General features: G+C 42.4%; 1 protein-coding gene across 1 annotated transcript in view; it reads left to right on the top strand.

Annotated features, from left to right (window-relative positions):
• The first annotated feature begins 248 nt into the window (after window positions 1-248).
• LOC306694100 (tensin-2-like) overlaps window positions 249-15,557 on the top strand; it is a 28,357-nt gene continuing 13,048 nt past the window's right edge. The window contains exons 1-3 of the mRNA XM_079156817.1: window positions 249-612; window positions 7,750-7,855; window positions 8,019-8,056. Of these exons, the coding sequence (XP_079012943.1) occupies window positions 490-612; window positions 7,750-7,855; window positions 8,019-8,056 (267 nt within the window). The 5' untranslated portion in view covers window positions 249-489. The remainder of the gene's footprint in view (window positions 613-7,749; window positions 7,856-8,018; window positions 8,057-15,557) is intronic.

Genomic DNA, 15,557 nt, shown 5'->3' with positions numbered 1-15,557 from the left:
GTATTGGCAAGTGAAAAGGGGGGAGGGAAGAGAGAGGTGGTGAGTGTATGCGTGCATGCTTTGCACAGTGAGGATAGCCAGGGAGCAAGGGACAGGGAACAGTGTAAGAGGAGAGGTGGGGTTGGGGGGGGAAGAGTGGAGAGTCTGTGCTTGGTGACACTTTTTTGGAGGGGTGAAAGAGAGGTTGTAAGAGGAGAGGGGGGGAAAGGAGAGAAAAAAAGTCATCTGGGGTGGATTTCAAGGCAGGGCAGGCTGTCAGAGAGAAGGGCCGAGGTGTGAGGAGTCACTGGGGAAGAAGGAACATGTTGGAGAGGAAGACGTTAGCCGTCGCAGAAACTTAAGGAGGCCCTTCAAAACATGAAGCGCTGAGAGGAGGAGAAGAAGAAGAAGAGGAGGAGGACCTTCTGGAGCAAAGCACTTGTGTGAAAGGAGCGGATAAGAGTTGAGGAAATTAAAGATACGAGGCAAAAAGAGGCGTCTTCTGGAAGTATGGGGTGCGTTCACAGCATGAGCACCGGCAGGATGAAGACACATGGACCTGATACTGACCCAGGAGGAATCCCCATAAAGGCAGAGCCTGAGGTGCATCCTGACATCCTTCAACTTGCTGAGGTAAGTGAATAACTGCTCTTTAGGGAACGGTGAACATTGTGGTTGTGCATGGCAGGAATGCCGCGCTTATGATCGTACAGTATGTAGAGTCCATTAGGAGCTGAAGCTAAAAGATAAAGATCATAAAAGATCATGATAGAAGTAGAACGTTGCGGTTCTGTATGTTTGGATGTGCATTATTGCTTCAGTTGTTTCAAATAGCCAGAGATACTGCTTAGTGTTTTATCTTTTGACTCAGAAGAAGAAGCTGAACTGACTGTTTAATTATTATACACTACATTCACCACATACTAGTCAACAGACATCAACCAAAGAAATCCAAAGAATTACCACTACGTTTCCAAATTAGATGACACCAAAGTAGTTCTCTCTCTCTCTCTCTCTCTTTCTCTCTCTCTCTCTCTCTCACGAAATATTCTTCCTCTGTGGTGTTTGAAGCATCTTCCATACCGATAGATAAACATGTGTTTTTCAGGTCCCTGCATCAGACGCACAAATTTGATGCAATAGTATAATGTTAATGAGATTCTTCAAAACGTTTGATTTTTGAAAGCCTCACGACTTTGTCATTCCTGCTGCGTAAAATGGGACCGTTGGCGAGGAACGATGGAAATAGATACAGAGAGTGGCGGACGATCCACTTGATCCCTGTTAATCATGTCTATCCGGGTTCAAGAGGAAGTGGTATAGGTTACTGTTAGGTTCTGACCCGCCGTCTGCCTGGCTGCTGGCTCTATTTAGCAACATGTATGGATTTAGGAGCAAGCCACTTAAAGCCTCTGGAGGACTTTTATAGAGACTAAAATAAAAAAGTGTCTGTTGGTTGAGCACCAAGGCTATGCACCAGAATGTGTGCGTTCTTACATGTCAGAGTAAATCACTCTCCGGCATGCTCTATGTCGGACTAGATGGATAAACAGAAAGAAAATTAATTTCAAGTAAAGTCACTTTACTTTCACGCGGTGCTGCACAGTGAACTTCTGGATCTTGCTGGAACAAAAAACATTACTCAGATCACATGTGGCTGCAAATCCCCTAAAGACCTGATTGTGTGTGTCTGTACGAGTTTGTGTCTGTGTGTAGGTATGTGTGTGTGTGTGTGTGTGGGTGTATCTGAACGTGCCATATTATGATTACATAGTCCCAACTGAATGGGTGGACTCTGCAATGGAGAGGAATGAAATATGTCATAGAGTCCAGGAGTTCTCTGTGTTGTTTGTAGTGTCTGTCTCTTTTTTCTCTGTCTCCGTCTCCATCTCTTTCTCACACACACACAAACACACACACTCATTCCCGCACCTATTTTCAGCCTTTTCGTGGCTGTTTAGAGGTGACAGCCCCTACTCAAGCAGGTTATAAATATCCTGCCAGGACTAGAGCATACCCCTGACTCGCCACCTGCTCCTGTCCCTTCCTGAGAGGATCGCGTGTGTGTGTGTGTGTGTGTGTGTGTGTGTGTGTGTGTGTGTGTGTGTGTGTGTGTGTGTGTGTGTGTGTGTTACCCAAAGCTAGCGGTTGTGGCTCCTGCTCTCTGGTATGTCATCACTAGTAAGGTGTCACTGAAAAAAACACTCACGCACAACCGAGGAATTTAGTGCTGAGAAGGGGGGGGTGTGTGTTGCTGTACACTGTATTTATTTACTGTGTGTGCCGTATCTGTTTTTGTTTATTTTTATGAATGAATTAGCACAATGTGTACATTTCATAGAGCCAGAAATGTATTGAAAACTCAGCGTTCGATAACTTTCCCGAGTTGTTTTGGAATAAGATCCTTAAAATGCTACTACTGCTGCCGTCCTCACAGAAAGAAGAAGCCCGTGCTGCCACACTCATTAAGGAACCCATTATGCTTCCCTTGGTGCCTGACCCTCTCCTCATCTCCATGTTAGAAGTGGAAGTGCTTCGGGCTCTCTGCAGTGGCCCGACATGCTTGTGGAATGACATAGGCTTTGGCTGCAAAAATGCAAATGGGGTGGGGTTCTTTAATACTGCAAAGCAATACTGCAACACTGCCGATAGTCATGGAGGCCACTGGAGACTGAATGTCCACTCAACTGAAGTTCCTGTTTACTTGCACTAAAAGTACATGAATGTCACAAACATCTGTAGAGTCCAATGCAGTCTCTCTTCAGTCCAAATTCAAAAATCCTCGACATTCAAATTAGACATTTGAAGGGTTTAAAATGCTCAGTATGATAGAGCATTAAACAAATACTATATTGTGATCGGATTGAATTATGTGACACATGTTCTTAATGTTGTGTCCACCCTTACTGTTGCTTTCTCCTTCTACTGTTGGCTCGTGTCCTGATAGAAATAGAGGGAAAGAAAAACAACTGGGAGAAACGCGAAATGGCATCATTTTAAAAAGGCAACCCCACGCTGAGAGATTCATGAGCCATTTCATTTGTTAGTGTTAAATGTAATGACTGCTCTATGATCTCAATTGTCACAAATTACCACACGATTTGCTTCAAGTTAAGTGCTAACTCACCAACATACTGCAAACAACTATTTTGCTTGATGTTAGCACCGGAAAGAAAATCATATTACAATGAACCTGAAATAAATAAATAAATAGTTAAAATATATTTTACATTATTATTATTATTTATTATTATTATTTATATATATATATATATTTTATATTATTTATTTGTATATATATATATTACGTATCTACTGTATATTTGGCATAGTCATCCTGTAGTCATCCTGTCCCCTGAACTTCCAAAGTATGGATATGGAATAAAGGAATATAATGTGTTGATGGGTGTTTGTAGATTAAGATATGCTTCACGTATTTTAAGTTACATTTCTCTAGTTGCAACACAGCCAATACAATAGGTCTGCATTCATCAGGTCATTAAAAAGAAAGTTATAAAGTTATACTACTCTTTGTCCACCAGGCGGTGCCGTTGACTCATCCTGCGTTGTTAGTTTGAACTTCAAACTGACACACTGGCATCAAAAGTTGAGTAATTCACGTGAGGTGTCAACATGGAACTGATGAAAATGTGTTCATCCAAGATGAAGTGTTAAAATAGTCGTTTGAGATGTTTTTCTCTTTAAAGAATGGACGGACCTTGAAGAAGGAGAAGACACTGCTCTCCAAGTGATTGTCCAGTGTCGGCTTCAGTGGACCTCATTCTGCAACTCACTGCTGCACTGACATTGTTGCCTTTTTATGATTTTTTTTATGTCGCTTTACTACAACTTAGCTCAGATGTGCAGCAATAAAATCTAAATAAGCCACTATAAACATGGAAAAAACATGCGTAATTTAGTTAAACCAATGACAAGTCAATGTCTAGTCACATTGAGCTATTGATACTGTTTTGGTATTTTTAAGTAATGTTACTTATTTAACCTAATATTAAGATTTAATGTTGATATTTTAGATCTTGATATTGATATATACAGATTATATTTTGTATATCTTTTAAGAAATAATATGTCATTATTAAACATTTCTTATGTAGAAGAAGATTTTTAAGTATTTCCCTTATTGTGGAATTTCATTCTGCTGAATCTTTCTTTATGTATAAAGAAAGCGATTCTGATAAAAGTTGTAGCTGTCCTTGACTAATTCGTCAGTGTGATCAGTCACAACCTTTTATTCTGCAGGTGATCTCTTGTCGGGTTTATGAAGGGACACGGTTACACATACAGTGCGCCATTACATAAGTGATTCAAGCTCCAAAATTCACGAGTGTAATGTTATTACATTTAAAAAGTAAATGGCTGGAGGGGAGGATGATGCCCTCCTTTTGTCAGGTTCACCGGCCTATCGTCTCTCTTCCTAAATCCCCCTGTACAGACACACACATACTATACTACACACACAGATACCCAGATTCAACACATTAAGTGGATTCCATGGTTTAAAGCAGCTTCCATTCATCATAACAGCAGAGGACATGTGTCAATAGTCCAACGTTACTCTGCTTCTCTGAGATCAATACATGCAGCATGACGGTTATGTGTCCCATCTATGCCTGCGAGCTTATGATCAGTACAGGTCAGTGAACAAAATAAACACTGTTTTTCCACCAGAGAGGGTTATTGTTGTTATACAACAGTAATTTAATTATTTTTAATCCAACAATTTTAAACACACTGTCCGACCCCTGTACCCGACCGGAGGACATCAGACCCTCATTCCAATAAAAACACAGTGCAGTCTTCAGGAATCGCAGCACGCACATGTTATGGTTTATGGTATTGTTCTCAGGGCATTGTTCGTCAAATAACCATCAACTGTAACTCTCGCTAGTGGCTAACAGGATCAAACTCAATCCACATTATTTCTTTGTTTGGTCACCAGTGCTTGAAGGACCTGATTTGTTGGCTGTATAATTCAAATTACATTAATTTGTTCTCTTGCTGAGAGTTAGATTTGAAGATCGATACCGCTGTTGCATTTGAATGCTAAAAATTAAGCTACTGGCAGCAGCCAGTTAGCTTAGCTTAGCTTTAAGACTGCAAACAAGAGGAAACCGTGCCAAAGAAGGCAAAATCTGCCTATATCAGCACCTCACTTATACTTAAAGCGGGTATAATACATATTGTTATATACTAATAATGTATCAAATGTGGATGTGAATAAAATGTGTAATGTGAGAGGCCTTGCTCATAGTGATGAACCTACAGAATCTGCAACTTTACAGGGCTTTACAGCAAGTTTCAGGTCATTGTTCAGCTGTCCGGACGCAATTTTACAGTTTTGGTTCAAGCTATCTCACCGCTCTCTGTGGATTTTCAACAAAAAAAGCTCTAAAACCCCTCTGTACACTAGCTGCTCACCACCAAACAGCAGACACAGTTAGCAAATAGCCAACTGAAAAGCATTCACAACTTTTAAAGAAGCATGTCCCAAATTCTGTGGATTTGTTTTGTTGAGGGGTTGTGAAGTGAATCAGCTGCATTCACGTTCACATTAGTAACCACGCTCAGGGCAGGGCTCCATAAAACATGAATTATACATTTCTAGTCATGAAGGATTTAGACTGTGTACCCTCTTCTCAGGAGACATGGCTGTTTTATGGAGCATTGTGGTTAAGAGAATGAGTTTCCTTCCACTCTTTCTCGGGCGAAGTGAGACTCTGGTGTCGGATAGTCAATAAAAAAGTGTTTTAGAGTGTGAGTCCAACACCTTCATCTTCCAGAGTTGAACTCAATGCCCCCCCCCCCCCCCTGTTTGGAAAAAGCCAGGCATCGGAAAAAGTATAAAATGCCTGAGCTGAGAAATGTTTTTTCAAGACCAGAGAAAAGCATCGAGTCATTTAACTGGAAAATAAACACCAGTGTGTGCAGGTACGCTGTTTGTGGCCCTCCACCTCTCCTATTGCCTCTCTCTCTCACTCACACTCACACACACACACACACACACAGAAGCAGTGCAAACACCCACTCCCTCCTGATGTTTCCAGGCACCTCCTCATTCTGTGCTCAAGGAAAGTTTTAAGTGTTTCACATGCTGTAAAAAGGCATTGCTTTGGGAAAGCATTAATAGTTTTATATAAACATTATCCTTCTTTTCACTGGGACACTTAAGTGTTGCTTTATAGAAAGCTAAATCCTTGGGTTATGACTCAGGGCACTACTTATTTGCTTTAAAGCAGATACCCTCACTGGGACTGTGTGTGTGCGCAAAAAAAAATGTTCTCCAGGGTCAACGCTTTATTTTTATATCTCCTCTATCATTTAAATTGATGTTACTGAGAATCATTCAGTTCATTTAGGGTATTTTTAGTACATAAAACCTTTGCCCCTGCTTAAAAATAACATGCCCAAAATGACTAGAGTGTATCTCTGCAACTACAAGGTCTACTTGAATGATCCTGGTATCATCGTAAAGGTACCACTTGTGAGATTCCTGCTGAGGTGTAAGCATCAGTTTATATGTTACCGGGTCAGATTAAATTAAAATGGGGACACGGCATAATTTACAGATTTAATTTCCGCCAAACGAAATTTTACACTTCACTATCCCTTTAGAATGATGCAGTAGTTGCAGCCCGAAACCTTCAGCAAAGCATGTCACAACATCGGAACATTACTTCGTCACAGAAGTATGTTAATAAAGTGAAGCAAATCAAAGTTGGAGAAGTTTTAGTAGAGACAGAATCATCAAATTGGCCTTTTGGTTACATTTGGGTACCATCTGCTCTCGGGTAACTGTACAACTCAATTAAGTTAATTTAAATGTCACTATGGGTTTTAATTATATTTAAATACTATTGCAAAATCAATCAATCACACCTTTACACATGGCCAATGCCTTTAGGATGAGTGCAGTATGCAATCCCGATTCATCCACCAGATGGAAACACAGACTCTGTTTTCCCAGTAAAGGCTGAAGAGAGGCTGTTCGATGCTGGAGGAGTGGAAATTCTCCTCCATACAAATACATACGGCTGGAATCGACTCAAAATTTGTTTCGCAAGAGTTTAGTTATAAACCAAAATATTGGACAAATTCTACACCGACAGGACAAGTCAGGGTATCACCAAAGTTTTTACAAACGATCCTCTGGGGCACATGAATGTCTGTACCAAATGTTATGGTAAACCATGTGGCAGTTGTTGAGATATTTCAGTCTGGAAACATACACCCAGCCCAGCAACCTGAAGAAAGCCAACAGCATCAAAAGGATACCACTAAAACAAATGAAACACTGTGTGCATCTATTCAATTACATTGAGCCCAGCACATTAGAGGAGGATGGCAGCACAGGAAGCTGTTTGTTTTTCATCATCTCAGCTGCTCCACAGACGAAGACAGAATGAGGACAAGTTAAAAGACGAGACAACAGGATTCCTCAAAACACAGCGTGATATGACAGGAGTCTTTAGTGGAGGAAGCTGAATGTACAGCAGGTATAGGACATCATGGGCTCATGCTGGTGTGTCACCGAACCAGCGCACATCTGCTCTGACAGCAGCCAGACAGGGGACAGTGACCGTCCAACGCTGAGATAAAATGCTCGAGACACGTGGGAAAACTGATTAAAGCTGAACATATTACAACCGCAAATGCAGATGGCTTCAGTCTGATCAATGATTAAGCGAATGTCTTCCTATGAGCGGAAGCGTCTCTCCCCTCGACTAATTGTATTGATTTGTGTGTCTGCAGCTCGTCAAAACGGGGAGCCACACCTTCACAGAGAAGAGCTTCAAGAGGAAAAGGGTGTGCGACGTGTGCAAGCAAAACATTGACAACCCCGGGGCTTTCTGCAAGGGTGAGTCCACGTCTCAGTCAGGTCAGCTATACAGATACAACTGAACCAGTGTGGATGCGCACCTAGATCTCACATAGATGAGGTCACCCTGACTGTCCTCTCGCTCGCTGACTCTCAAAGCTCACTGTCAGAATAACACATGCACTCTCCTTTCTGTGTGCAGAGTGCAAGGTTGCGGTACACAAGACATGCGAAGCCAAGGTAAGCCAAACCTTTCCTCACTTTACCTTCCTCCTGTCCTGAGCAAGCTGTGCTCCTGTGTCAGAGGTTCAGATGTGAGTTTTAAGTGGAGTAAGCCATGTGCACTGACCTAGATGTCTGGTTAAAGGAAGGCCACCCCCCCCCCACCCCCCCAAACTGCAACCAGCCAGGTTGCTATGAGTAATTCAGTCATGTGTTAACATGGCATAGCAGGAGCTCCTGTCCTCAAACACTCTGGAAGTCTCTGTGAAGTCTCTGTAATACAGCTTGATGGGAAGCATTTGTGCTTATTAAATAATAACATTTTACACAATCCATTATAATAATATAATATAGATGTAATAATTCCATAAGTGTTGTCTCTGAGAAGTGCTCTTAGGCTGATCATAAGAGGGCATTAGCCTGTGAGCTGTCTCAGTGGGGGTCAGGAGAAGAAAAGCATAAGAGGCAGCACAGCTCAGGGAGATGGCACCTTTGAAGAGGAAAACTGGCTGTGTGCCTATATCTGTCAAGCTGTAATAGAGCAGTAGCTGTGCACCTTTACTATAGTAATAAGAAAGTCAAGTACATAAATGAACTGGCTCGGGACAACTGGAAGCTACTTGTTTGCAAGAACCGCTGCTTGCTAATGCAAAATGACAATACTCCAATGGCCTGGTTTATTGGGAATAGGAAGGGAAAAACCCCGGGGAACAATTTAAGTCACCGTTTTGAGCAATAGAACATGAATCATGACATTTCTTCTGGAAGCAAGGCAAAAAATGTAATTATGTGTTTTTTTTGGAGTCAATAAATTAAACTTGCGTTAGTGTTTTAGTGGCAAAACTGAGTCTGAGAAAATAAAGCTTGAAGCCAGGCGAATTAAAGGGAAAGAAGTGAAATTACCTCCCATCCGTAACAGATTATTTTCACTTGTTTTAGTGTTTGTTAATCCGTTGTATAGCTCTTTCTGTTCATCTCATTTCTCTGTATTTGCAGCAAAGGTGTCAGGCCATCATGGCTTTACGTTTGAAACTATATATGAGGTGTTTGAAATATATGACATAGAATTTAAGATACCAAAGAAAGAAAAAAATACCTTACAAAACAATGCAGAACATTTCCATGCATTACATCAGTGGTGAAAGTGAGGTGTTGTTGTCACTCCCTCAGAATCAAAAGAGAAATAGCTTCTTGTCACCATTTTTGCACTGCCATCATAAACAACCCTACGAGGTAAAAATCCATCATAAAGGGGGCCCGGGACACAACTGTCTACACGGATAGTGACCTCAATAGATAAGACTGCCATGCAAACGACTGTGTTATGAACAAGGAGCCTACTCTTTGTTGTTTTTGAGTGGATTATTTCATTATAAGAGGATGTGTTTGCGTTGAGTGAGAGGGAAGCACTCTCTCTCTCTCTGTCCACAGCTTATGTCAAACCGTTGGCAGTAGCTGCCTCTGCTCTCCCGTGACCCCGCTCACAGCAGCTCAGTGTCACACACCACGGAGTGAGCTCATGACCTTGCTGTAACTGTGCTGTTGTGCCTCACTGTCCAACAGCACGACCACACAGACTTCGGGTCAGGTTGGGGGGGGGGGGGGCTTTGCCTTCCTGCCCCTTCCTCCTCCTGCACACACACGCACTGTAACAGTGTATAACTGGGCACAACCAGCTGTTGTGCCCTCGCAGCATGTATTAAAAGAGGATTATTATTTGTGTCATACCCGTCCCCGTGGTCACCACCGCGATAGCCAAAAACAACTCTTGGTGGCTGCAGGAGAGGCAGGCGCCGTGGACGAGAGTGGACATCGTCACACGGGACAATGATCAATCTGCATAGGAGAAGTCTGAGTGGGTAAATATAGAAAATAACAAGAGTGCCGTAGATGCCTGCCAGTGAGTGATCGTGTAGGGGGGGGGGGGGGGGGGGGGGGGGGTGACGCAAATAAGTGAGAGGCAGCTGGGGAGGCTGACCGTGTGTGTGAGTGTGTGTAATCAGTCCCGTTTGGGGGTATTCATAAATAAAGGGGAACATTGGGTCAGGGCTACAAATTGCTCTCGGCTTCATGTCACGCTATGCTCCCACTGTGCTTCTCATATGTCAACATATTGCTTCCTTTCTTTTTTTTTTCTTTCTTCTTTTATCTCTTGCATCTCACTGTCATCATCTTTTTTTCTTCTTTTTTACCTTTCATCTCCGTTAGATTTCTCCATTTCCTGATGTTTTAAAGTCACAGCTATAGCTTCTCCCACCTTTTCCGTGGTATTTTTTGTCTTCTTTTCAAGTCTTAAATGCTTTCATCAGTGTGTTATGCCAGCTTAGTACCATCTCCATAACAGTCACAACTATTTTCAGCTCCAAGGTTGCTGGGTTTTTTTGTGCATCCTTTGTGCAGTCCATCTACTCCTGCCTCTTTGTGCTGCTGCCACTTGTCATCTCTCTCTCAGCCTCAGGCCACTGGAGAGGTCACTGGACATCAGCACTCTGCAGGGCTGCCCAGCACGTATTGATGTGTGTGTGTGTGTGAGTGCACGTGCAAGGGAAAGCACTTGCACAGTCGACGTGCTTTACTGTCTCTGTACGTATGACGCAGGCATAGTGAGAGGGAAAAGCTATGTTGCATGTGCTGCTGGCACAGTGGGAGTGTGTGTGTGTGTGTGTGTGTTATCGTGAGAGAGAGAGGGAGGGAGGCAAAGGGAGTCGGTGAGAGAGAGTGAGAGCTTGTTTGAGAGAGAGAGAGAGAGAGAGAGAGAGACAGGGAGGTGGTGTATCCCAGTCTACAGACAGGACTGCTCAGAGGCAGAGGGGAAGACTGAAGCTGCTTGTTGAGAGGTAAAAACACTTACTGAGTAAAGCTTTGGGTTTAGTTTATTCACTTGTATTCTGCACACGAGTTTTGACTTTTCATTTCTGTATTTTTCTTTTCTATTGAGTAGCAAGCTAACAACCTTAAAGCCTCTTCACAGTGTTTGCTCTGATAATGCGGCATGTGATGCATGTGTGCACATAATTCCATTAAGGAGCTAGAGAGCTCTTTGCTTTGCCCAGAAAGAGGATTTCAATGACTGTGATTAAGGCGAGTGCAGAAAATATAAGCGGAGACTCCTGCTGTGACCTACAAAAGAAAAATACACAGATTTTAATTTTTAATACTCGAGAGTGAAAGATTTACTTTTTAATGAGATAGTTCAGTATGCATGCAGGTTAGCAAATTACAGAAACTGTAACAAAACCTGTTCTATATGCTCCTATACATGCCCGTAAATGTACAATATTGTCAAACTGCTGTGCCAGACTGTTTTGGCGATAGATTCATGTGTTTGAGGGCATGCATGCCGGCGCGTGTTTTGCATTTGCAAGTGTCTGCACACACCAGCATGCACAACTTTTCCTGCTTTTAATTTCATCAACATTTATACTATCGACTCTGTGTAACTTATGTATGCTGCTGAAAGAATGCAATTTCCCACAGTATCCATCAACTGAAGGATACTTCAACACTGTGTATACATGTCTGTGTATAGACAACCATCTATGACCAAAGGGTACCTGACAGAGACAAATGTCTGCATCCCAGACTCAGCTGTCCTAACACAATCTGATGGATCCTAATGTTGCGTAGTGAAATACAGATGGTTGTTGTGTTTAGTCATACACAGCAGCTGTTCTGCTAATGTTCTAGCTGATATATGAATTGATATAGCAATTATGATGCTTTACGGAATATGCCCTTGTGTAATAAGAAAGTGTTGTACATATTAGTGTTGTTAGTCCTAATTAATGCAAGTGGAACAGTTTCATCTTATCGGGCGTTATTTACGCCGTTACCGATGTATCTGCAGTGTGCTAATAGCGACTCATTTATCGGTCTAGCTATTGTCCAGAAGTTGTGAATTTCTGTGGCTATCTCTCCTATCGGGCATTTTGAGCAACAAGTGCCATGTTTTCCCCACCTCTTCTGTTCCGTTTGTGTCTCACCACGGGAGACCGTTTGGAAATGCTTTCCTGTGGCAGCTCGACGTGTCATTGCACATCAATGGGAGGGTAGAAAGAGCTTTAAGTCGATACAGATGGAGAACTCAGTGGGATGGTGGTTGAAGTGGATCTATCCTGTCAGATGAGCATCTGTGTTACTTCATTAAGGTGGCCACACTGTGGCTGCTATTTATAACCAGCATGATGCACTGTGTACAAATAATTATCATGGTTGATTTAATGTGACTGCTTTGCTAGTCTTATCAATAATTAAGTTTTACAGACACACACACACACACACGGATCCATGCACTGTGTTTATATTTACCCATTGCTTTTCATTTCCTGAGAGCCTAAGCCAAGCAAGACTTGTTTAATATTCCAGGAATTGTACAGCTCCTATATATGTGGAAAGGCTTTAAAACAATTGAAGCTTATTTGAGCATCATTTTACAATATATTTATTTTGATATTCATGTGTTGGATCAATACAGACAGTAGGTTGTGATGAAAGTGTGTTATTTTTAATTATTGGATGTTAAATGTTGTTCGGAAAATGTAAATGCATCTTGCCGTGATGCAGTAAGACAGAGTTATTGTACAGATTCATTGCCGGGTCTCTTTAAAATATCACTGCTGCTGCTGCCAGAAATGCAAGTGGATTTGTGTGATGACTGATGGATAAATAGACAAAATGAGCCTTTAAGTGACGGACGTATGGTCTAAACTAAGCTGCTCTATCAAAATAGCTCAGTGAAATCTTTCTGCTGTGTGTCAGTGGTCAGCGTGTTCAGCTGTTGACAGTTCTCTCCAGTGCTCGCTCTCGCTTTCTGTGTGCCTCTCCTCTTTCCTCCATAACATCTTCCTCATGGCTTTTTCTCCCCCTTCAAAGCTTCGTCTATATCTCCACTCCCTGGACAGTTTGTGTTTTTGCTTTGAGTTGTGCTACCTCTTGTTCCCTTCTTCCCCGGGGCCGGTTAGTGACTTGCCCCGGCTATGAGTGATGCTTATCGAGGTGTCATCTGATGTTGTAGCTCTTGGCAGGGATGAGTGTGTGGTTATCCTCTCCCCAGGCACTAAACCTAGAGAGACGCACAGAGTGTGAGGTGGCAGGACAGGGGGGAGTGACAGACGGCAGGGGCTCAGAAATGCAGAAATGAGAGATCAAAGATGAGAGAGAATGGAACACAGGCAGAGAAGAAAGAGACTTCACTTTCATGTGAAGCCTCTTATAACAGCCACTCCTAAATTTGCCCTCTGAAAGCCGTGGGTGAAATGTTAACAGTCAGTGCAAGAAAACAAATAGCCTCAGCGTTTTAGTTTAGACTTTGGCCTTCGGTGTCTTTTTGTGAGACTATGGAACTTGGAATTAGTCATGGTTACTTTGGTTTTCCACTTTCAAATGGTAAGGCTTACTCACTTCTCCCTCTCCAGACTGCGATGTCAGCTCTGAGTCGACTGTCAGAATGAAACTCGCTCCTCCTGGACGGCATACAGACAGACACCCCTGTCTCAAACACTTACAGTTATCTCCAGCTTCACCGTAATTGACTTCGCTGCTCTCCCGGCAGATCTCTGTGTTGGGTTTCCTCTCACTGGAATAGGAGTGATGATTCAAGGTGTGGCAGTGACACACTTTTTTTTAGATTTGAACCACAGTGACTCTGTTGTGAAGCAGCCAGGAAACTCTTAATCAAGATTCACTGTTGCACTGCTGGTCAGATGTACAGTACATGTCAATAAGTAGTGAAAAATGCCCATCACAATTTCCAAGAGCCCAAGAAGATGTCTTAAAGGTACATCGTGTAGCATTTAGAGGGATCTATTGGCAGAAATGGACTTTAATAATATTAAGTATGTTTTCATCATTGTTTAATCACCTGAAAATAAGAATAGTTGTGTTTTCGATACCTTAGAATGAGCTGTTTATATTTAAATACGGAGCACGTCCTCTTCACAGAGCTGGCCGCCATGTTTCTACAGCAGCCCAGAACGGGCCAACCAAACACTGGCTCTAGATATGGCCCTTCATGTTTTTGTGTTTGAGTGTCGGACACCGTACGTCTCCTATACGCTCTTGGCACACCGACGAAGTTTCAGTTGGTTGCAATCTACAACCTCACTGCTAAATGCCGCCAGATCCGACACACTAGACCTTGAACAATAGTTAGACATTTTGGAAAATATATGTATTGCACTCGTTCCCAGAGATAGACGAGAAAATCAATACCACTTCCATAACTCTCAGTTCAATATGAAGCTGGAGCCAGCAGCTAGTTGGCTTAACTTAGCTTAGCTTAACTTGAAAACAGGAACCAGCGCATAACTGCTAGTCTGGCTCTACCTAAATGTAACTACATCTACCTACCAGCACCTTTAAAAGCTGTAACGTGTTAATAAGTAAGTTTAAGAGGTGGGGGAAGGAGGACTTTTTAAACTTCGGACAAAGTAAAGCCAGTTGTTTCCTAGTTTCCTGTCTATGTGCTAAACAAAGACAAGTGGCTGCTTGCAATTACATCTATCCCACCCCTGGCAAATAAGCAAAATAAAACAGAGAAAAGAAGCACACTCTCCCATTTGAGAAGCTGAAACTGAAGAATGTTTGCCAGTGTTGCTTTAATAAATGTAAAAAGTGTTAATTGATGAACAAGGCAATTTGAACCACTAAACTGACCAGACATCCAGTCCACTCTAGATCCAATGAGTCAGTCCCTGAGGACGGGATCGAGTGCTGTCACTGGCACCTCAGTAAACACTAGCTGATGAACAGGACAAACTGAACCAGATGGCTCTGATCCCAGTGGCTCCAGCGTACAGGCCACATGCATTAATGAAGACCCTGAGGCTGGCAGAGCCACCAAAGACACGTGTATACACTTTGTGTGTGCGTGTGTGTGTGTGTGTGTGTGTGTGTGCGTGCACGTGCACGTGGGAACCTGGTTGACCCGTGCTGACTTCCTGTTGCAAATTGCTTCCTGTTGACTCTGGTGTGCATGCCAGTTCAATAGTAGTCGTCTTCTGTGCTGGGTGTGTGTGCATGTTTGTGTTTACACACACATATATGTACATGTGTGTTGTCTCTGTCTCCTACTGTTCCTTCCTGGAGCCACTTTATCCACTTAACTACCATTATTAAACCTATTAAGAGAGGAGTTCTCCCCTATGGCTGTCTCTCTGTGCTCTTTCATTTTCTACTGTAGGTTTTATAACATGCTTGTGATCTGTCATTGCACATTAACACACAAGAAAGTACAGATTATGCTTGATCTGTGGTGGAATGTGAAAATAACTGATTGACTAAAGATCCAAGAAACTATGGATTTATGGAAACAAAAACTAAATAACAAATACAGAGTTTTTAGTCTGTTTGAGACGTGCATGACGATAGTCACGCAACGACATAAGCTTGTCAGTTCAGCAGTTGCATATTTTGTTGATTGTTCCCTGCCATGCAGTAACCTATTACAGCATACCCCTTTCTCCTTCACTCATTCCTCCCTGGATCAAATGTCCATATATGTTTCCCTCCTTTTCACACC

Source organism: Pholis gunnellus (genome assembly GCF_910591455.1).
Source record: "Pholis gunnellus genome assembly, chromosome: 3".
NCBI lineage: Eukaryota > Metazoa > Chordata > Actinopteri > Perciformes > Pholidae > Pholis > Pholis gunnellus.
Note: the sequence above shows the minus strand (reverse complement) of the source record. Positions and strands in the feature narration are given on the sequence as shown.